The sequence below is a fragment of the Hyperoodon ampullatus genome (assembly GCF_949752795.1).
Source record: "Hyperoodon ampullatus genome assembly, chromosome: 11".
NCBI classification, from domain to species: domain Eukaryota; kingdom Metazoa; phylum Chordata; class Mammalia; order Artiodactyla; family Ziphiidae; genus Hyperoodon; species Hyperoodon ampullatus.
This window is the reverse complement of record NC_136924.1, coordinates 59,128,744-59,151,823: the sequence shown is the minus strand read 5'-3', so window position 1 is coordinate 59,151,823 and position 23,080 is coordinate 59,128,744. Positions and strand designations below refer to the sequence as shown.

At 47.4% G+C, this 23,080-nt stretch overlaps 1 protein-coding gene across 1 annotated transcript in view; it reads left to right on the top strand.

Moving 5' to 3' along the window:
- The window catches only part of CBX5 (chromobox 5), a 28,185-nt gene extending 25,672 nt beyond the window's left edge, over positions 1 to 2,513 (top strand). Inside the window, exons 4-5 of the mRNA XM_079715183.1 lie at positions 546 to 646; positions 2,304 to 2,513. Coding sequence (XP_079571309.1) covers positions 546 to 646; positions 2,304 to 2,454 — 252 coding nt within the window. The 3' untranslated portion in view covers positions 2,455 to 2,513. The remainder of the gene's footprint in view (positions 1 to 545; positions 647 to 2,303) is intronic.
- Positions 2,514 to 23,080: the final 20,567 nt, after the last annotated feature.

The following is a 23,080-nucleotide window of genomic DNA, read 5'->3' as shown; positions in this document are numbered from 1 at the left end:
AGTGCCTTGAATCATTCTTATCTCTGTTCTTTCATAAATATATAGATGACTGTGTGAAAAGAAGTATTAAAAATATTGGTCAGTGTTAGGTGAACTAAAAGTCTAGAAAATAAAGATTGAGGGGTGGTATATTTGAAGTTTATAAAATGAAAAAGGATTTAGTTGAGGGGGGCTTGTTTATCATCTCAGAAGCAACAGTTTAGGGGTAGTCCATTTATCATATCAAGATTAGATTAGGGGATTAGAGAAGTTCCTAGGTGATGACTCCAGAATATTTTAAGGGATATTACACAGTTTTAGGGACCACTCCTAATCCTTTGAAGGAATACTTAAAGGACAACTGCATCTTCCTGCAAAAATATGTCTTAGCATCATTGTCACTGGCTGACCCAGTATTGTGTTTAAGTTCTAAGAACTTTATGAATTGGGTGACAAAAATGGTATCCGGTGATATTAACTTAGGTTGTGCTTTGTTGAGCTGAGAAATGGGGAGGTTTTTTGCTCTTATCTCCAAGCTGTAACCTTTCTTCATCTTCTATTTATAGCAGAGCAATGATATCGCTCGGGGCTTTGAGAGAGGATTGGAACCAGAAAAGATCATTGGGGCGACAGATTCCTGTGGCGATTTAATGTTCCTAATGAAATGGTGAGAGAGATTGGGCCTCACTCTGCGACTGTGTTTCTTTACCAGTGGCTTGAATTCGTATGGAAGATAGGGAGGGAAGACTGAGTATTCCCCAACTAAGAATTTTGATCATCAGTGATCTAAATTGTTAACTGATACCAACTGTCAGTATTAAATGGGAATTATGGTTCAGAATGGATTTAAGACATTGTAAAGCTTTGGTATTAAGCCAAATTATATTAGCCCACATACCAGAGAATGGTAGACTTGAGGTAGGAAGCATATATACGTGACCTAATCGTTTATTTACACAGTTCTGAATCATTTACCGTCACACCATGAGCCTGTGGCCATGGGATAGGAGTTGAGTGACGCTTTCTGCCATCGCTGAAGACCAAGACCACTGAATAATGTCTAAAAGAGAAAAATAATCTTAAAAAAAAGCATTAAGAATAACAGTAGCCAAAGCACAAGTTATTTCATCCGGTAGAGGGAATGGCTCTTAAAGGAAAGTGTGGTTACTTCCCTTCAATTTGGTTTCTTAAAGATGAAGTGATTTATGGTGTGGCCCTCACTACTTCTCTGTTTCCAAGTGTTCTGGGCTTGTGATTTAAGTTTGGTCTCTAAATAGAGGGTTCATGCTACAGTGCCACAAAGGAAGCTAATTACATTAAAAGTTGTATAGTCAAGAGGTTTAATATTTTATCTGATCGAAATTTTGCTGGTAAATTACCCAAAAGTCTATATTTGAAGAATCACTATACTCTCTCTGAAGTAAGGAGCTGTATTGACTGCTTTTCCCACTCAGCCATATATGGGACTTATGACTTACATTCACATATTAACTAGCTTTTTCGACCACAGTCCAAATTTGGGTAGCCTCTCTGAGCTGTGTGTTTTCCCCCTCCTCTTCTCATCCATAATGCTCACCTCTATGAATTCAACATCTCTGTTTTCTAGAGAAGGAGTTAGTTGTCTTTGCTCACATCTCAGTGGAATTTTAATTTAAAATATTTTTTTTCTTGTTTTGGAATCCTGGTTAGTTAAGGAACTTGCTAGATTTTTTTGTTATACCGGATAGTAGAGCATGTGTAACTTGGGTACTTGAAATTTGCAACTAATTCCTACATTTCATTTTAGTGACTAGATTTTACATTCTTTGATGGCTTAAATTTCTGTTTTCTTATTGTTCAATCCACAGTTCTGACCAAAAGGATGAGTGTTTAAAAAGGCCACAAGATGAGGAGGGTTAGGACCTTTTCATGATCCAGATGATCCAGAAACTGGATTGAGCAATTTATGCATAATCAATAGGGCTGAATGTAGGTTTGATTGTGTGTGCACTCACATGCTCATACACACAAATAAAAATTATGGGAGCAGAATTCATATAGTAGTTTAATTTTCAGCCTTTTGATTAAGCCTGCTGTTTTCGATCTATTCTAGCTGCAGACTTCTGTTTCTTTCTGATGTAGTGGTTAAATGATATTTACTAACAATTTGATTCATTTACTTAAATTTCTCCTTGAAAGTGTGGAACTGTTAGGATCCTTTTCCCTTTGAAATCAAGATGGAGAGGAAATCAAGTCAGCTAAATCATAATTTAATAACATAAATCTATGTTTGGACAGACTCTTGCTCTTTCTCTCGTTCTAAGTCTCATATTCTTTCTCTCCAGGAAAGACACAGATGAAGCAGACCTGGTTCTTGCAAAAGAAGCTAATGTTAAATGTCCACAAATTGTGATAGCATTTTATGAAGAGAGACTGACGTGGCATGCATATCCTGAGGATGCGGAAAACAAAGAGAAAGAAACAGCAAAGAGCTAAAGGAGGGGGTGGTCTCTGCCATTTCTCTTTGTACATAATACATTCACCTCCCTGCCTCCTCTCCCTCTACCCACCCCCTTCTATCCTAAACACATCCATAAAAAATGTGCTTATCACTGTGCTCCACAGGAGAGATGTTGGTATTGGTTCTCTTGTAACATAACTGATGGTCTGATTCATGATAAGTGTCTCTCTGTGAAGACCAGGCATTTACGTACTGTGTGTAATTCTCACCAGCTTTTCCTTTGCCCTGCTCTCTTCCTTCTGCTCCCCTGTGACCTCAAGATGAGTCTTAACTTTTTAATCACCTTAGAGTCTTGATCTTTTCAGGGTCGGTCGCTTTTTAGTGGGGGATTTTGCTATAATGATGATGAATTTTGGTTTCTTTCTTTGGCTCTTAGAACATGTTGATGACCAGCTAGGCTTTGTTTTGAGATGTTGGGTTGGAAAAGATGTTGCCCATCTTTTTAAAAAGCCAATAGCAACTGCCTACCTGTTGGGGCTTTCCCAACCTCATTCAGCTCTACCCAGGAGAATACAGGGTTCCTTGTGTGGTCTTTTGGGCCACCCTCTGTTGTTCATCCTCACCCATCCTCCCAGAATAGCTCCATCCTTTGGAGGGCTTGAAATTTTACATTCACGTTTGTCAAGGCACTCCTTTTAGCGCCAGGACTTTTGGCCTTGTTTCTTAGCAATCCCTGATTCTGCTTCTGCAAGTTGGTGTAGTCTGTCATAAAATGACAAGATTATTGACTGTGGAGGTTTGTAGCTATTAGTACATGAGGATGATGGGGTAGGATACAATTGTCTTTATTATCACATATGGCATATATGTATTATTTCCTTCCATCCCTCCCATTTGGATTATCTATTTATGTAGGTGTGAGTGACTGCCTGGTGCTTGCTTGTGCCAAGGTGCTAGGCACCCTCCAGCCCTGCCAACTTTTGTGGCCTCCCAAAGCATTCCTGTTACCAAAGAGGCTTCAAACCTGACCCTCACTTCTCAGTGGACCCAAGTTTCCCTCCATGCCATTATTTTCAGTAGGGAATTCTTAGAGGGGAGCCATTGGCCACAGTATCAATTTTAAATATTCATAGTGTTTATAATCATAAATTTCCTGCTTTGATGACTCCTGGATTTGCCACCAAGAGTCCCCAAAGTATTAATGCTCTTCCCTTTCTCCGCCCTCAAACTCTTAGTTGTATTATTTTTTTTTTTTTTTAATGCATTTCCATGGAAGACTATCAACCTCAGAGAGTGACAGGCCCCGGCAGTAGCATGTTGACACGACCTCTCCCTACTCAGCAAAATACTTCCCTTTTGGCTTCTTCCTGCTTTACCATTATATTGAGAGATTATTTTTCTGATTATATCCTCTGCCTTTGTTCCCCAAGAAACACCCTACTTCTCATTACCCTTTTTTTTCTTGTAGTTGAAGGGGGCTAGAGAATCAAGACTAAAAGTAAAGAAATAGCAGGGTTTTGAGCATCCTTGTCCCAGCCCAAAGCTGAGGAGATAAGAATAAATGCTTGAAATAGCCTTAACTCTAGAGTTCACCAGCCATTGAGGTTTTTGTGGTTGCTTTTGAGTTTTAAAACAGATAGCTGTCTGGCCAGGAGCATTCAACCATTTCTAGATTATTCAGAGTAACGAGGGGAGTGCAGAGATTGCTCCAGTCCACAGATGAGCCAAATAACATGCAAATCATACACCCATTCATAGCATTTGTTAACATTGCTTCCCCTGCCCAGCTGCTGATTGAATTCTGTGTGGTTGTATAAATTATGTCAAAAATTATACTGCACGGTTGAGAAGACAGCTGTTGCTGCAGCGACATGACAGACTGGAACAATGAAGCTTTTGGTTTCAGCCATCCAGGAAAATCCTTCTGAATGGCAGTGTGATTGGGGGAGAACTCATAACCCATACCTCAAGTGGGTAGGGGTTTTATTCTCCATCTCCCTTAACTCTCTGAAGGAATAAAAGGCCTAGATAAAGTGCTGGATAGTTGACAGTTGTTAGTACTTAATCTGATGGGCATCTGAAAGAAAGGATAGTCAGAAAAGAGATTTGTCATACAAGTAACTAAGGATATCAATTAGGGTATACTAGAATAGGACAGAAGTAGGCCAGAGCCACTGAGGAGGTGATCTGGGTCTCTGAGTTTGCAGGTGGAGAAAATGACAGCTTATCCATGTAGCCAGAGTGGGTCTCCCAGGAGCAGTGGGGATGTAAGCAAAGTACAGTGACCATAGTTTTAGAGCCCAAATCTAGCCTGTGGACAAAGAACACGACCAAATTATTTGGTACCAAGACTGGTCTTGAGAAACGTGGGACACATGGTTGCCAGGGTTATAGGTAATACGTAAGGCATTCATCAAAATCTGATTTCTTTTAACAAAAAAACCCCAGTATCATCTACTCATCACCTCTTCAGTACTTCAGTCTCCGCTCCATTCGTCTTTTTCTGTGCACAGTTTACTGAATCATGGTCTTGTACTGAGTGCTGCCCAAACAACCTGTTCTCTCCCTGCCTACCCACTGCTACTTCTATAGGAACGGAGGGAGCCAGAGGCCAATACTGATCTTAGCCCTCAGCAGAAAGGAGATGGGTGCCTGCCTGTTCCTCTGGCATTTGTTAGTGCTGAGTAGCTGTCCAGGCCTTTGGAGGATTGCAGCCTCAAAGAGAAACCTGCTTTCATGGGGCTTTCTCCTCTCAGAAGAGTTAGTGGCCCTGGGCTAAGCACTCTTAAACATCTAGGTCTCAGGTGCTCAAAGTATATTTTTCCTATGTTAAGTCCTCTTTCAAAACATCTTTCTAATGCTGAATTTTTTCTTGAAATCAGCATTCAAGGATTTCTCTTTCCAGAGAATGTAGCAGAGCTTTGACCAGCAGAGTCTATCAAGGTCAGCATAGCTGCTTTTCTGAGCCCTGGGCGGGGCAGATCCCCTCACATTAAGATCAGCTGTTAGAGAACGTCAACCCTGATGGTAGCGCCCATTTTTAACCTGGAGAGAGCCATATCATTTTTCCCCCTGCAGTCCAGTTTTCATCTGCTCAAGGGAGCATTTGGACCTGTGGTGTTCCTTAATGCTGGAAAGTCTATGGTCCTTGGCTGGCCCCCAGCCGTATATCCGTACTACTTTTTTTTGTTGAAGAAAAGTTGGTCTTGTTCGTGTAGTTCCTGCAGTTTTAGATTCTTCTTAACTCTTCTTACTTGTGCTGTAGCCTCCCTGCAATCCAATTTCCTTATCTTTAGGCCAAATCCTTTGGCCTCAGGGAAGGTGCCTGTGATTTTCATCTTGTGGTTTTGTCTGATCTGTGTGTAGCCCAGCTTACCTAAGGTACTGTAGGGGATCAGAGGGATCTGTGTTTGGGCTGGGGAGTGATTGTTTTTGCCTTTAGGGTTCAAATTTGAGGGCCTAAAATAAGTTTGCAGTGACCTGAGAACTTCAGGAAGGGTAATATCATTAGATTTGAAATGTGGAAATGGTTTCTCACAAATTAGGTCAAAGGAAAAGCTCATTTTGCACCCATGACTCCATCCTTTTGGTTTAGGTTTTTGGAGTGTTGAGATCTGTACCTTTTTAATTAGACCACCAACCAAGCATACCTGTGTCAGGGCAGAGAGAGGAAAGGTCTGGACCCAGTGTATTTCAGTTTCATTTTGGCTTTACCACTAATCATAAAAGTTATGTTTTCAAAAACAGAGATGTTACCAGCCTTGCCCCCAAGAGCACATGCTCGGTATTGCCCGCCCCCCAGTTAATCGTGCTGGATTTCTATTGAGCCATCCACATTCCAGCCACCTTAGTGTACATCAACATGCGTTTCATTTAACGGACATTTTTTGGCCCTGGGGATACCAAGTTCAAAAAGATGCAGTCCCTGACCTCAAAGAATTTTCATACAGGTGTGGGATGAACTATTAATACTTCATTGTAATAAATGCTACAAATGGGCACACATTTTATATTTGAGGGCAGAGACAACTGACTGGTTGGTATAGTTTGTGGCCCTAAAGTAGGAGGGTGACAACTGGTTCGTGTGTAGAAAAGACATGACCTTGGGTGAATTGAACTAACTGACCATAGATGGACCACAACAACGGTTGTTTTATTCCAGAGAATAAAGATAACAGGTTTGGTTAGAAATGCTACTGCAAGAGAAAGGTGAGTGGAGGTTGAGAACCCTGGCTTCAGTCCCTATTCGAGGCTCTTTGCCAAAGTATTTAAAGGTAGTTAATCCTTGCTTGTGGAAAGTATTACCTATGTTGCAGATCCAGTTATGTGTTGTTACTTTATTGTGGGTTCTGTAAAATGTATTCCTTGTGGATATTTTATCAGTGTTGCTCACACCTTTTCAGTTTCTCATCCCTTTTGAAGGAATTAACATGAGGCTGGTTTGAAGCCTAAAACAGGGACATACTTTCCAATGACAGAAGATTTGCTAAGAAAAAAAAAAAAAAAAAAGGTTTGGGGCACATCTGGTAACACCTGGGCATCTATTCTGGGCAGTGTAGTTTTATTTAACACCTCAAGATGGTGATTTCTAAGCAGAGACTTGTGTCAATTATGTTGAAACCTCTCCCAGAAACACACATGACCCAGAGTTTCGGATTTAATCAGTCTAGGGAGGTCCAGGGTGAGGCCTAGCCCTGTGAAGAAACAGTCTGACTTTAAGAAATGTCCTAGTTCTGACCCTGTGACCACAGGAAAAATGCTACTTTTCTCTGCCTGCATAATTGAGAGTTGGATAATTGAAAGTTGACTAAAGTGTGAAGGTTCTTTGGATAGCTTCATAAAAATTCTAGTTTCTTTTTGCTTGCGCTGGATTTCTTGGATTTTAAACTACCTCATCTCATCTTTTTAGAGTTACTTCAGCTTGTCGTTGCCACTTTAACATCATGCTTGACTGTGGTGGTTTTCTAAGATGGAATGTTTCCTATTCGTTGAGAGCGTGTTTTCTTGCCTTTTATCCGGATCCTCTCATTTCACCTAACATCATCTCATTTTGCTCCCCTGTCAGAGAAATATTTTAAGATAGTTTAAAATCTTGGTTCATGGGAAGAAAGTGACCCTCCAATGCTATATTTGTCTCTGAGGTCAGTGAGAGAAGGAGTTAAAACAAGGTGGTGGGGGAAGGGACAGAACCTGCACTGGAGGCAGCCGACAGCGGGCGAGCCATTAATTAAAACAATTTCAAAGTCAACTGATTGTGATCATTAATGTCACAATAGATCAAAACCTAATTATCACTGCCTAGGTAAGAGCCATCAGTATTAATCAGAAAATCTAATAGGAAACTATTATCAAGAAATTAGGCCAAATTGAATGCAATGAACTTCTTGCCATTCTCTCTCCTCTCCTTTTGTTCTTTTTTCTTTTTTTTAATTTGGCGATGTCCCCTGGCATTGGCAGGTGTGACCCTCACAGTTGACCCAGGCCCCAGTGGCCAGTTTGTCATGCTTTTTGAGAAATTCCAACACAGACTGAACCTGAACTGTCACTGCTGCTTTAATCAGTCTTGAACTTTCTCATCACCTGGTCTTACCCAGTGTGATCAGCCATCAATGAAAAAAGGTTTATATTTAGGTCTTGGGACGGTTGGTCCTTCTTGGAACTAGAGCATCCCTGGTGAACATTATAGTGTATGTGTTGATAAATCATTCTTCGAGCTTCTGAGGTACGTAGGGTCCTGTTGCTCTGGCTACTGCAAGCAGGTATGGAGGAAAGGAGGGGCTTCCTGCCTGGAGATCCTTCCAGAACACCTTAGAAGATAGAGTTTCATCATGTTATGGCCCTTTTAAGGCTCGAGTCACTGTTTTGCAGTTTCCAGGAGCTTTAGGATTTGATTCTAAACCAGGACTGGCTGTGGTTTTAGTTTTTTTCCCCTTAGTTTTAGGGTAAGGGTCATAGTGATTTCTACCAGAATCCAGTGTAAATCCAAAGGAGGGGGGAACATGTTTTTTCTTTTGCCTTTCTTTTGTTAAAGATTTATGCCTCTGGCAGGAGCCAAGAATATTACAAGTGTCTTCTGACTAGTTATAGAGATCACTTTATACCCTCTCCCTGAATGGAAAAGTAAGTGTCACCATCTATATCCTTAACTGTTTTTGAAGATACTGCAACTCCTGAGGTTGAGCTGAGGCAGAAAGATTGGAAAGACGCTGGCCCTGCGTGTTGTGGGGAGGGATGAGTAGCAGCAGGGCGTGTTGGGTGGTGCTAGGGTTCCTAGCTGAGCCTGTAGAGAATGTTGCTGCTGCCACCGCAGTGGCTGGCCTTTCCCCACCAACCTTGGAGCTCAGAGCACTACCCAGACCACCACTGAGGAAGTTGTTCTTAGCTTTCTGCTTGAGTGTGGTCTTGCTTCACTCTGAATTTTAGGAATTTGGGTTACTCAGTATAGAACTTTGAGAAACTGGTGTGACTTAGTCCTTCACCTCTTAGGGTAAAGTGAGTATCTGTTTACAAAAGGATTCATGCCCTTAATGTTTAAACTGTAATTTTATTTTCAAGACACCCATTAACACATGACTTTCAGAAGCAGCTTGTTTCTACTCCAAGGTTCCTTGCCTTGTGCTAGATAAATAGTGGGCCATCAGTTAATACTTGTGGGTTGATTGAGTTCATCTGGTTTGCAGGGTGAGGTGTGCTACCCGCTTCCTTTTGCTCCCAAGTGCAGTCTAAGATGTAAAATGCTCTGGGGATGGACAAGAATTGAGTGGATGCTGACTATGGTGCCAACCTCCTCAACTGATTCATAATGGCTGACCTTGGGCAAGTCACTCCTTCCAATGCCTCAGTTCCCCATCTGTCAAATGGGGATAATAATACTGACCTACCTCACAGGGGTGTTGTGAGGCATTGTAAATCAAAGTTGATAGAATACTTTAGGGTCCTCGACGGAGGATGCCCTGAGCTGAGGTCTAGGCCTGCCATAGGCTTTTGTCCTCACTGAGCTGTCCCAAGGTTGGAACTACTTAGTGACCTTGGCAAATTCTCTGCCCCCCACCCCTCATCAAAGCTGCTAGTTCAGATGTTGACAGTGTTTCCATGAATGTTGAAGTCTTAATAGTCCAGACTTAACTTAGGATGTTACGGGGGAAAGCGCTTAGTATATTTTATGTCTTGCATCCACAAAGAGAGGCCGTTTGAGACCCAAGAACATTGGATTCGGGAATCAGGGATGCTGCTGCTGGTTGGGGATTAAGGTCCCATACCCCATGGGCTTGGAACAGACTTGGGTTGTCTTGGGAGCGGGGCGCACACAGTGGGTTTGATTCCTATCTTGGCTTGCTGCTCCCTGAACTGATCCCAGGACGGCTGGCTCACTTCACCCCTTCGTGGTATCTGTACCCGAGCCTTTGCCTCCCCATAGGAACCAGCTGGTTCAATAAGCATAACCACTTCCTCCATCCCCCACCAAAAAAGAGCCACATCTTGGAAAATTTTTTTTCTAGAGATAAGCTTAACACTCAGAATTGGGCAGTGATGCTCCTGACAGCTTCATCCAGTTCACTGTATTCAGCATCTGTCATCTCTTTCTCGGTGTCCACTGTCTGAACCTGACTTTGACCTTTCTTCCCTCTGGTTTGGGAAAGCTTTGGACACTTTGTATTTGCCCAGGTGTGGGCCCAAGAGCCTTGCTCTCTGTCTCAGTTCAGGGGCTCAGCTGGCTCCTCTTCCCAACAGGGCTCTTTCTCCTTTCCCTCTCCTTGGCCCTAGATGTGTAACCCCTGAAAAAGCACAAGGTCCTGGCCCCTTGCTGTGGTCACGTCCTGGTTCTCAGTGTTGAGTGGACTCTGCTCCGCTGTTCACTGCACTGGCGGCACCAGGCGGTTCTGTGGAGTCCTGGAGGATGGAGAGAGCACGGTCTGCCATCCTGCCAAGTAGCCAGGAGTTGATTTGCCTTCTCACCCCTTCCCACAGGATGGGATCTGAGAGACTCCAGAGGCTGGGTTTCTTTCAGCACTCGGTACCATCCTGAGTAGCAAAACAAATCACACTTTGTAGCCAGATTTCTGAATGGAAAAATGGGAAATTGAATTCTCTATGGACCTTTTTGGTTTGTGGGGGAGTTTTGGTTGTGTTTCTTGGTTTTATTTCAGCCAAACATGTCTGCTTTTGATTTTTTTTTTTTTAGGATAAGTGATATATATATATATATATATGTTCGCCTTTTAAATGTAAATGTTTAAAAGTAGGCAATTTATGTGTTTCCACAACTGACATCTGATGCAGACCTCATTCTCTCCCCCTCTTCCACTCTCCTCTTTTCCCTCTTTTCATACTCTTGTATTGGTTCTAATAAATGGTTGCTTTTCAAATACGGATCCTGAGTGGTGGTTTCCAAAATCTGGGTCTTACACTCTTTCGTTAATTTGGGCCCCAAATGTCATCCAGTGGCTGCGCATGCGTTTGTGAAAGAGCTGAGAGACTTGGAGAACAAGGGCTTTTTTCTAAGGATTGTCAGTCTCTGACTTTGTGCAGATAGCCACAGGGTGGCGCAAGCCTGAGGGAATAAGAGAACGTGTATCCTGTTCCCTGCTCCTTCCCTTAACCCCTTCAGACTGTATGCCTTCCTGGTCTTGGAGCTGGTGTCTCCTCGAAATGGCTCAGAGAATAAACATTAACCATTAGGAACCCAGGGGACCCCTGGAAAAGTCAGCCCCTGGTTATTAGAATTTGTGGAAAACCACATGGACAAACAATCGGAATCAGGTTTGAAAATCCCAATACACGTGAATTATATGTATGAGCGGTTATGCTTTTGGTTTTGATTTTGATTTCACAAATACCAAAGAAACTGAGGATCTAATGACTGTGGGTCATGGTGGGGGCAGTTGGAGGTTGGATTAGGAAGGAAAAAGTGTGTGGATAATCAAGCATTTATTGAGTGATACAAGCCTGATGCCGTTCTGAATCTAATGGATACGTGGGCAAAAACTCACAGAGGAGTGAGAAGTGAAGACGGAGGGATCCCAGAACCCAGACATCCTCCCGGGAGGCGCCTCCGCTCGTTTTTCACCATCTCTTATCTGCAATTCTCCCTCTTGTTTTCCCTTCTTGCTGCTGAGTTATAGGGTCTCCCCAGCCTAATCTCGTAAAGTCTTATGAAGACATCTGTAGGTTGGCTAGTTTAATGGTCCATGACCCCATAAACATGGGACAGGAGAGCCATTTGGTCCACTTCAGAGCCAGACCTTTCTGGACATTATTTATTTTCTAACTCTGAAGCCTGGGACTGCTCACCCCCTTCTCTTTCCATCTTTTTCTAGTTCTCTCACCATTTTGCCACTTTGCCTTGGGCTCATCAGAAAGCACGACTCGGGGGTTTTGACACCCACTCCCACTCCTAAGCAACTGTGTCTTGATTTTTGTTTCCCTCTGGTGTGTCGGGGGGTATATGCCTGCCTGGCCGTCACTCAGATGAGCTCCGCACCGCTCCTCTTCTCCCGGGAACCCTGCCTCCGTGTGCTGGGCCAGGCCCCCGCCGGCCAGTTGTGCCTTCCCTTTTGTCTCCGCTAAAGGGCCGCAGAGCTCATGGAAGTCCAGGCAGGCCCGACAGCCTGGGGAAAATGGAGGGCTGCAGTGTGGGAGTCTGCGCTTAGTTGGATGGCCGAGCGCATGGCTTGAAATCGCCCTGCTAGGAGGAAGCAGCCCCCCAGGCAGACTCCGCCCTTTGGAAGGAAGTGTGAGCTGGGGGCTGAGAGCCCCACTGTTGAGAGCGGCTACACAGAGCCTGTGGATATGCTGAGCTGATCCCCAAGCCTGGGGTGTGACCTGCGGGGTGGAGGGGGGACAAACAAAGCAAAGCTGGGCCAACTGGTGTGCGAGCGTGCCACACGGGTACAGTGCCCTCTGTTACTCCAGCAGAGCGGGGTGGGGGTAAAGGATGAGTGAGAACCCTCATGGACTCCCCTGCTTAAAGTCGTGGACACGGTGAAGACACGTAAATGGAAGGGTCTGGTTCTCAGCTCCGTGGCTCCTCAGCCTTTGTTTTATCTTCCCCCACCGCCTCTGCAGCTGTCACATCTTGCTTTCCAGGTGCCAGCTCCCTCCTCTCTCAGCTCCTGTCTTTATTTGTGCGTCTGTATTTTTTTTACGGTTCCTCCCCTTTGTCTACTCCATCGTGTGTGTTTTTCTCTTTCTTTGTCTTTTTTTTCTTCTCATTTCTGGTCTCCACACCCCATGTTCTCTCCACCCCCTTCAAAGTCCATAAGCAGCCTCCATTTGGACATTTAATTTCAGCCCCATCAAATTATTATCTTTCTTGCAACAACCTGGGACTCTTTACGAGCTCTTTCTACCCCACACCGCCTCTGGAAACAGGTGCATCTCTTTCTCAGTGTAATGTGACGCCCCCTCCCAGACTGGGGGAGGTGAGGCCGGCTCAGCGGCCTCCTGCCCCTTCTCAGCAGAGCCTTGTGCGATCATCTGGTTATGAGCCAAGGAGAGAGAGAGAGAGCTGCCTAGAATTGAGCTTGCTGGTAAATATGGGGGCTGCTGAGATGAAAAGGTTTGGGGTTATTATTGCGCCCTTTCCTCTCCCTCCCCCTTCCTGCTGCTGCTGTCTTCTGGGGAAGGAAGCTGATGGGGAGCCGAGGTATTGGCCACAGCTGCTGCAGCTTATGAAATTCTGCTTCTACATCTGCAGCAAGGGCGGGAGTGGGGGCAGGTGAGCTCTGCAGGGAAGGGGAGGAAGGCAGGGGCGCTAAACTCCTTGCCTGTGCTGTGTGGGAACGGCATGGACCCTTCCTTCCTGCTACTTCCAATACCATGCAGCACCTCTCTATGCAGCCTGTTTCCGCCATAACTTCGCACCCCTGCTGTAACCCTCTGCTGCTTTCTGTTTCAGCTCTTCCGGGCAAAAGCCTGGAGAGCCAGCTCTCAGAGACCTGAGCCTGACTGTGCTCCTTTGTCCTCTGTCACACACCCCCTTTCTCTAGTTCCTGCCTTACCACTGCACTCCAGTCCTGTCTGCAGGAGAAACTGGGTGGTAGAGGGGATGGAGCTGCTGCTTTGAGCCCTGGGAGAGAGCAGGGCTGGGGCTACCTGTTCCTCAAAGGGGATGGGGAGGGTGCAGGCACGTGGGCTCCTAGACCAGGACACAGGATGCTCTCTCTTTCCACGTGTTCTCTACCCTTCTCTCCTCTCCCCAACTACCTGCCTCTCTCTGACTTTTCCTCCTGTTCATCCTTTGTTCCTGTTTTTCCCTTTTTTAATCATCATTTCAGTTCCTTTTCCCCTTTTTCTGTTTTTTACTTCCATGTTACTAAGAGTAGAAGTAAGTAAGGGGGCTTGAGGAAAGGGGTTGAGAGGGAAAGAAAAGTACACAGGTTTTTTTTTCACTTCCCCTTTGGAGGTGTGGGGATGAGGAGTATCGCCCATTTTTCTCTTTCTGGGGGTTGAAGCCTCTCTCCACCCTCAGCCCTTCTGATTTTCTCAGCAATGATGTCTAAAGCAGGGATTCCTAACCTTGAAAAACAGTTTCTATTTTTATTTGTTTCTTTATGATTTTGTAGATGAGAGAAAACCTTGCCATCCCTACAAAGCCAGTTCACTGTGTGATATTTTTCCGTTAGAATGTTTAAGATGATCACTTTTGAGAATTTCATAACCCTCCTTGAGATGATTGGAGTCTGGGGTGTTGTAACAAGGCAGGAAATCACTGATTTTTAGTGTCCAGCTAAGCCAATTGGATCCTTATTTCCGTGTGAATTTGTTGCAGCCTTTCAGCATGGGAGTAAAAACTTTCTTCTTGGGGGACTCCCATTGCCCCATTTCTCAGCCTAGGGGATCATGGGGCAGGTCAAACCCAGACTGGTTCCCTGATTCCCTTCCTTACCCTAAAAGGCCAGCCGAGTCTGCCTGTAGAGGGAGGTGAGGAACAGTGATCTGACCTCTCATCCCCTCCCTTTACTTCACCCCACGCTTCTTTCAGTCATTGAGAATTTGAGGGTTTGGATCAGAGAAGAAGGTTTCTGGTTTGGATTAAGGAGCTGGGCTAGGAGGCATGGTTGGGGGTGAAATTGCAAGCTTGGATGGAGGAGGTGGGAGAGAGAGAGAGGGAGGGAGGGAGAGAAGCGGGTATAAGGCTGTCCTCGTGAAAAACTGGGAGACTGGAATGAAATGAGGAAAGATGGGAGATGAGAGGCTTGGAAAAACATGATGTGCAGGGGGCGCATGTGCCATGTGCCAGAACAGATGCGAGGAATGTGGATGCTCACAGAGGGGCCTGCAAGGCCCTCCGAAGCTGCATCTCCTGTGTCCAGCCATAATGTCTTCTTCGCTCTGACACAGCTGGCTGGAACTTCACTTCTGAAGAGCTCTGGGCAGTGAATCAATGTAGTGTTTACCCTCATGTGTTCTGAGTCAGAATAGTCTTTGCTCTAGACTGGATGACCACCCTGAAAATCTAAGAAATGTTTTCAGTTACTTCAGAAGGCCCTTCTGCACCTTGAATGACTTCTGTTTCCACACTGGCATGGGAGGTGGAGTAACTGCAATCCTGATATTTCTCCCTTCAATCCCCGATCCTGCTTCAGGCGGTCGCAGGAAGGGTCTGAGAGGAGAGTGCGCTGGTGGGGGCGGGGGGTGGGTTGGCCATACAGGGGCCCCATTGGCTGCAGATAGGGGTGCACTAATGTTCATTAGAGATTCAGAACTGAATAGCTATTGCTATCATCTCCAAAGAAGGGATGGGGCAAACAGCTCCAATTTTGCCCCCAAGGAAATGGCAGGTTTGTGCGTGTATGAGAGTTGCAGGGATGTGTTAATTTGAGTATAACTCTCTGAATATATGTTTTTGCTCATCTGAAGTTGTTAAATTCCATGGCGTCCAACTTCAGTCACTCTAACTGTGGGGAAGCAATGGCCTAGGTAATTCCAGGCAGCAGATAACCCCCAAACCATTTATGAATATGATTGAAATGTGCTTTGGACTGTGCTAGGGACGGGCTTTAGAAGGTGCCTTGTGGGCCAAGAGGAGGAAGTCATTAATCACGGCAAAGGAGAGCTGCTCTTAGCTCTGCACCAGGACAGCCATACAGATCAGAGGCAGAAAATGGCAGGCACTGAGTCTGTTCAGGTGGAAAGGCAAGGAGGCCACAAAGGGCCTCAGGGGCAGCACGCTAATGCAAGGCTAGTAAGCATGTGGGAAGGTCAAGGGCACAGAGAGTGGCAGGATAAAGTGTGGATTGAGAGAGGTTAGGAAGCAATAGAAGCTCACAACTGACCTTGCTCTGGAGCCAAAGCACCAGACTAGGAACAGCCCGGGCACTGGAAAAATATCATTAGGCGAGAGTTCTATCAGGCTTTGTCTTTCACAGGCTGTGTGATATTGGTTAAGTTAATTTTCCCTTCTGGGTGTCAGTTTCCTGAGAAGAGTCAGCTGAAATGTTGAATAATTATTTCATTTTTCACAAAATAGTTTATTTTTTCTTATAATCATAACAGAAAGTTGATAAAAGAAAAAAGTGGAAAAAGCATAATCCTATCACATTAATACAATACATATTTCTATGTTTGTGCACTTGATCAGATTTTTGTCCATAGGAGACAAATTCCTATTTTTACATTGTGTACCATTTTGTATGTTTTCACTTATCATAAAATAGTTCCATAGCACTATGTATTCTTTCTTTTTCTTTTTTGTTTTTGGTAGCCCAGGTGGGATGCAAATAGCACTATGTATTTCTTTTTTTTTTTTTTTGCGGTTCGCGGGACTCTCACTGTTGTGGCCTCTCCCGTTGCGGAGCACAGGCTCCGGACGCGCAGGCTCAGCGGCCATGGCTCACGGGCCCAGCCGCTCCGCGGCATGTGGGATCTTCCTGGACCGGGGCACGCACCCGTGTCCCCTGCATCGGCAGGCAGACACTCAACCACTGTGCCACCAGGGAAGCCCAGCACTATATATTCTTAACAATTATCATTTAAAATTATTATGAGAGGGCTTCCCTGGTGGCGCTGTGGTTGAGAATCTGCCTGCTGATGCAGGGGACACAGGTTCGAGCCCTGGTCTGGGAGGATCCCACATGCCACGGAGCAACTAGGCCCGTGAGCCACGACTACTCAGCCTGCGCGTCTGGAGCCTGTGCTCCGCAACAAGAGAGGCCGCGATGGTGAGAGGCCCGCGCACCGTGATGAAGACTGGCCCCCGCTTGCCACAACTAGAGAAAGCCCTCGCACAGAAACGAAGACCCAACACAGCAAAAATAAATAAATTAATTAATAAACTCCTACCCCCAACATCTTCAAAAAAAGAAAATAAAAATAAAAAATAAAAAATAAAAAAATAAAATTATTACGTGAGAAACTAAGCCCGTGCGCCACAACTTCTGAGCCTGTGAGCCACAACTACTGAAGCCCACATGCCACAACTACTGAATCCCACGTGCCTAGAGTCCGTGCTCTGCCACAAGAGAAACCACCGCAATGAGAAGTCCGCGCACCACAACAAAGAGTAGCCCCCACTCGCTGCAACTAAGGAAAGCCCGCATGCAGCAACGAAGACACAACTCAGCCAAGAATAAATAAATAAATTAATTAATTAAAAATAAATAAAAGTAAAATGATTATGAATGTATTACATATGAATTCTATCAGGACCTGGGGTCTGGAAGGCCCCCTTCTGCCTCTCTGGCTGCTTCAACTCAGCTTCGTACCTTCGAACTAGTGGTGGTTCCAGTGTTCCACCCTCAACACTTGTTCTCATCTGCTTCCTCCTCCTGAGGTAGATAGCTCAAGCACTCTCATAATTTCAACCATTACTTATGATAAGGCTTGTGAACCCCAGACCTATAAGTCTGGGCCTCAACTGTTTCTCTGTCCCCTCTGTGTCCATGTGCCTTCTGCCTCCTCCTGAGTATCCTGGAGGCTTCTCAAAGCAAAGAGCTTTACGGATGGAGTGCGTGTCGTCCCTGCCTTCTGACTTCACAGTCCAGGACACAGCTGGTGCTGGAGGATGGTCATCACACACTGACTTTCTGAAAGATGGACAGTGAACAGGATGTGAACATAATTTAACGAATGACGTGATATGACATCGAGGTGGGTTGGATTTGTCTCCATCGTCACCAGCAAGTGTGAAACTCACCAAGAACACCAGCGTGGTTTGCAAGACCTTCACTGCCTGGACTGTCTGGCCCCAGCTCCAGTCCTCCTTCCTGCCCTGCTGCTTTCTGCATGGGACTGTCTCGGTCTCAATACCCTTATCAGTGAGGCTGTCCCAGCAGTGAGGTTGCACATTATGTCCCTTGAAGCACCAGAAGATGTTGGTTTCTGAGTTTGGGGTCTCCAAAAATGGCTCATAAATCCTTAGTGCCCTGGTGGTGTCTCAGGCCTGGGAGGGAAGCACAGAGGACAGAGGTGGGTATTGGAGGGAGATGATGGAGAGCTCCCCTAGGAGAGCAGGGGAAACACTGGGATGGAGAGAGGATAGGCTTTCTAGAGGATGAGAGGATGGGAAGAAACTAAGTCGAAATTAAGTCCCAGAAGAAAGAGGAGAGAGGAAATAGAGAGGTGGGTGTATAAGAGGAAAGGAAAAGAAAAGAGTAAAAAGAAAGGTGAGAAGGATGAGGTATGGTGGAGAGCAAAGGAAAGGCGCCACAGGAGGGAAGGGCACACGAGTTGTGTCCAGCGCCTCCTGGACACCATCGCCATAAAAGAAAGTTGATGAGATTCTTGATGGGGACAACTTCACCAAATGTCCTGTCTGTGGAATGGGGCGGGGGAGGGGTATGTGTATCCAAGAAGATGTCAGAAAGATGATGGGTCTTGTCACCAGTTCAAGGAAGTTGAGACCAGACAGGAAATAGGGCTGGTATGAGGGAGGCTCTGGCCTGAGCAGGGGTAGGGTGAACCCTGGGCAGAGTCAGAGGGATCAATGTTGAACGAGATACCCACAGAGCAAAGTAGAGCTTTCCATGCAATGAATGCATTGACACCTCACAACCCTGAGAGGAGACCAAGCCCTTTGTGAATTGCCTGAGGTGTCGCAGTTGATTAGTGATAGAGTCAGGCCTGGAACCCAGGTCTGTCCTCCCCAGAACTTCATGCTGTGTTTTGTTCCCAGAGCTTTTAGTTGTGCCCTCCCCAATCCTGGGATGCCTACTTAGGGCAAGATTGGCCATGATCAAGGGGAGGCCGGGCAATTAGGGGGCCTGGGAGCCTGCTGTAAGTTGACCAAGAGAGCACGAAACCACCAGAAAAGACAGGAGGCACTGGGAGAGGGGGTGGGGGAGACAGGACGGACAGGACACCAAGACTTGCCTGGGAGGGGATGGTAAGAACAGACACGAGAGTCAGGGACCAGGACTCAGTTCTGAGGATGGCCCAGGAGGGTACTTGCCTCTAGCAGTCAGGCAGCCTGAGGTGATTTGGGGGTTTGTGCTGCCCCCTGGTAGCCATTAGGGGAACAGCAGTGAGGACGGCCCTCATCAGACAGGCTGGTATGACCTCCACCCTACTTCGCTGAATGTCTTGCTGTCCCAAACGGTCCTGCAGAATGCACACTGGTGAAATCAGAGGCTCTGGAAACCTCAATCCCTTAAGCTTCTTGGCTTGGATTGTTAGTGGAGGTGCTCTCTTCCCCAGGGAAGGGACAAGATGGATCCTCGCGTCATCTGCCTGGAATATCAAAGGATCCAACACTTTTTTTTTTTTTTTGCGATACGCGGGCTTTTCACTTTTGTGGCCTCTCCCGTTGCGGAGCCCAGGCTCTGGACGTGCAGGCTCAGCGGCCATGGCTCACAGGCCCAGCCGCTCCGCGGCATGTGGGATCTTCCCGGACCGGGGCACGAACCCGCGTCCCCTGCATCGGCAGGCGGACTCTCAACCACTGCACCACCAGGGAAGCCCTAGGATCCAACACTTTTTAACACAGAGTAAGCATTTCATGAACTACTTCATTCAATCATTATGAAGTCTCTATTAAGTAGTCAATATTATTCCTATTATTCCCAGTTAAGGAAACAGCCTCAGTGGGAGGAAGTTACTTTGTTGAGGTCTTGCAGCCCAAGAGTTTGACCCTAGGCCCCATGACTCTTGAGTCCACTGCTCTTTCACTGCACTGGCTCTTTCACTGAACTGGCTCTCCTCTCATAATCCTGGTTTCTCACTCCCCACGATCTTTCTGTTGCTTGGAGAGGTGCTTGGACCAAAAGGGAATGGGGTGGGAGCAGGAACTCTCCTGTGGGCTCACAGATGTCATGTAAAGGATGCTTGGGACCAGCACAGTGTCTCAGCTGTGTCCTACTCCGAGTGCCTGGGGGAATTGCAGCTTCATACATACATTCATTCATTCATTCAGTATTTCTGAACATCTCCTAGGCAGTAGGGCCAGGAACTTGGGAACTGTGACACAGCAACGAACATAGTCCCTGTCTTAGCAATCTGGTGGGTGCAACTGACCAAACGTTTATACTGTAAGTGTTAACAGATATCATTACAAATTGCCAAAGGTGAGAGAAATTAGGGAGGGAACTAATTTCTCCCAGAGGAGGGAACGTTTTAGCACCGATTTAAGGATGTGTTAGTCAGGCAGACAAGAGGGAGGGGCAGTCTAGGTGGAAAGGAGGAGCAGGTAAAGGCCAGGCAGAGGAGGAGAGCTCCTGAGGAGTTTAATGACTCTCCTGCAGTTTTGTGTAACTGAAGCACATGCTGTTGTGTGCCTGGGTCTGGCTATAATGCAGGAGACAAGGCTAAAGGTAAAGAAGAGAGATGCGGTAGGATGTGAGGGGCTTTCCTTGGTGAGAGTAAACCATATAAGCTTTATTCTGCAAGCCTAGGGAGTCCACAGAGTTTTAAGCAGCTGACCATGATTAGACCAGTTTTTTAGCAAGGTGCCTCAGGAGGCCGGATTACCACCTAGGAGGCTACCACTAGTCCTGGCAGGAAAATCCGCCCAGAAGCCCCTGGCCCGAGGCATCAGAGCAACGTGAATTCGTTGCTTGACCGGGTCGCGTCCCAGAGAGACGGAGAACGGGGATCTGGGGTTTTAGGCCTGGCCTGCGGCTGGCGGAGGCAGACAGATGCCCGGAAGGTGGCGCGAACTGGGGGAGGTGGCTCAAGGAGGCGTGAGAACCCGCTAGCGCCCGAGGCGTGAACAGGCACGGCCGAGATGCAAGGAGAGAGCGCCCGCCCAGCGTGGGGCCCGCTCGCCCGGAGCCACCCGCCACGAATTTATGGCCCAAAACCGGATGCAGCTGTGCGCAGCTGGGTATGCAAATGTATGCAAATTCACACTGCCCGGACCCAGGTTTGGTCGCCCGCAGCGTCCGTGGGGGGAGGGGCGCAGCCTTGTGAGTGCTCTTCCGCTCTCCAAAGGAATTCAGAGAGGGTGTGTGCGGGGTGCATCTTCCCTGCCCTGACGGTTCCCGCTCAGGACCGTGACAATCTATTGTGACGAACGTGGAGTCCCCTCCCTGTCCCCGACGACCTTGTGCACCCCCCTACCCCTAGGGTGTGGGCAGAGGGACCGTCCCCGGCGGCGACGCTACCAGAGCATCCCTGCTGGAGAGAGCTTCCTTAGTGCGGAAGCAGCCGCGGGGCAGGGGCTGATAATTCCACACCCGCCCCAGCCTCCTAAATGTTTCTGTCCTCACCGCCTGGGAAGGGGAGGGTCGGAAGGCATGTTTCCTTTCATCCTTTCATTGCGATGTCCTCCCAACCGCTTCTAGAGAAGTCCTTCCAGAAGTCTAACCACGGTCACACGTGCTAGTGTTTCTATCTTATCTTTCCTGTGATTTGGTAAGAAGACTATTCCCGAAGTCCCAGTTGTTGAGTTTTTAGGGTGTGGAAATGGGATGAAGGATTGCTGGGAACAGCTGCTCTTCCCACAGCAGCCACATGGGGTCTTCCTTGCGCTAAGAATGGGAAATCCAGCGCAAGGCCAGAGGGCTGGGAGGCTAGGGCGCCTGGCGCAGTGTCTTCTCTGCGGCCCCGGAGCACTCAGGCCCGCAGGCGTCCGACCATCCCTGCCCCGGTGGCTTCACTCGGCAGCAGATAACCTTCAGCTCTCTCACCTCGAGCTCCAGACTGGAGATGGGCACTCCTGGATCTCCCGCTCCTTCCTCTAAGCCTAGGGAGCAGCGGAGGGCTGCAAGTGAGTCGAGGCGAGGGACTCGGGCCGGACACAGAGTAGGCGCTCAATAAATGTTTTCGAGATGAATGAAAGAACGTGGCGGTGTCCTGTTCAGAAGCTGGGGGAGGGCCCCTCACAAAACAGGAGGGCGCCACAGAGGCAGCGCAACTCCCTACCGGGGAAACTGAGGCCATCTGTGGACCCTGGCGAGTGGGACTTGGATATCAGTACAGCTGGGGAGGTCCTGTACTGAGAGGGGATATGGAAGGGAGGGGGCAACCAATCAGAAAACACCTTGGATTACTTTGACCACGAAAGGCAGGAGAAACGAAGATCGCGACGACAGCTAAAGGGAGGCCTTGTCAGGATGGGGAAATAGGATGTGGAAAAGGGGCTGGAGGCTTGGATTGTTTAGCTAAAAGAAGGAAAGTTAAAGCACCCATTTTAACTTGTTAGGTTTAGCTGCAGCAGGAGGAATGGTGGTCAGACACCAGGAGGGACTTCCCCGTTGGAGTCAGACCGGCGCTGTATGGTGTAAGGGGATGATGATACCCCGTACCCAGGGGCTGGAGGCGAGTTACCCGAAATCATGGAAGCCCGTCAGGGGTGGTTGGCATGCGAGAGGTAATACAATTTAAGAGACACAGTTGGCAGAAGCCTAGGTGGAGGCGGCCAACCTTCCCCGACGGAAGAGGCTGCAGGACCCGAAGGGTAGGCGGCGTCCGACCAGGTGCTCTCACTCTGACCGCCCACTGGGACAGACTCAGGGTGGTCCTGCGACCCGCCCCCACCTGGGGCTTGCTGGGGGCCCATCCCCAGCCGGATGCGGCGAGCTGTGTCTGGATGAGCTCAGGTTTCGAGTCTCGGACCGCACGCTGGCCGCACAGATCTCCACGAAGGTCTGCACACTGGCTCCCGCTGCACCTCGGCCCCCCGCGCCCCCTCCTTTGGCGCGTTCAGAGCACTTCCTTAAATGTCCTCTCTGTACCCTTGGGAAAGGGCTCCTTCGGGAAGCTTGCCCTGCTAGCGCCAGCCGGGCCGGTATTCCTCTTGGCACTCTAGTTTGTTTGCCTTGTGACCCTTCATCTGCGAACAGTGACCACACCTTGATAAGCACATAGTAGGGACATCAAATATAGCCTTGGAGTGGAGGCCTGGTTTTAAAATCTTGTACTTACTAACTGTGTGACCTCGGTTTGAAGCCTCCATTTCCCCATCTGTGAAATGGCGATGTACCCCGTCTTGTTCACTTTCCAGGCGGTTGGAAAGAAGAATGGATGAGAAAGTATTATTTTACGTAAATGTGAACTATGGGAGTTCAAGCCAGAACTGGCTGTCTCAGATCTAGGATCCAATATTCTAGGGCAGGACCCCAGTTCCCTGAAGGATTCTGGGTGTAACCCAGCGGGCGCGGCCCCAGAAACCAGAGATGGGAGACCCCACTGTGGGAGCCGCGAGTCCGGGCCTCCGGGACCGGCCCCCAGCAGAGGGCGCCCCGGCCCGCGCGGCCACCTCAATACTGTCTTCTCCAGATCCGG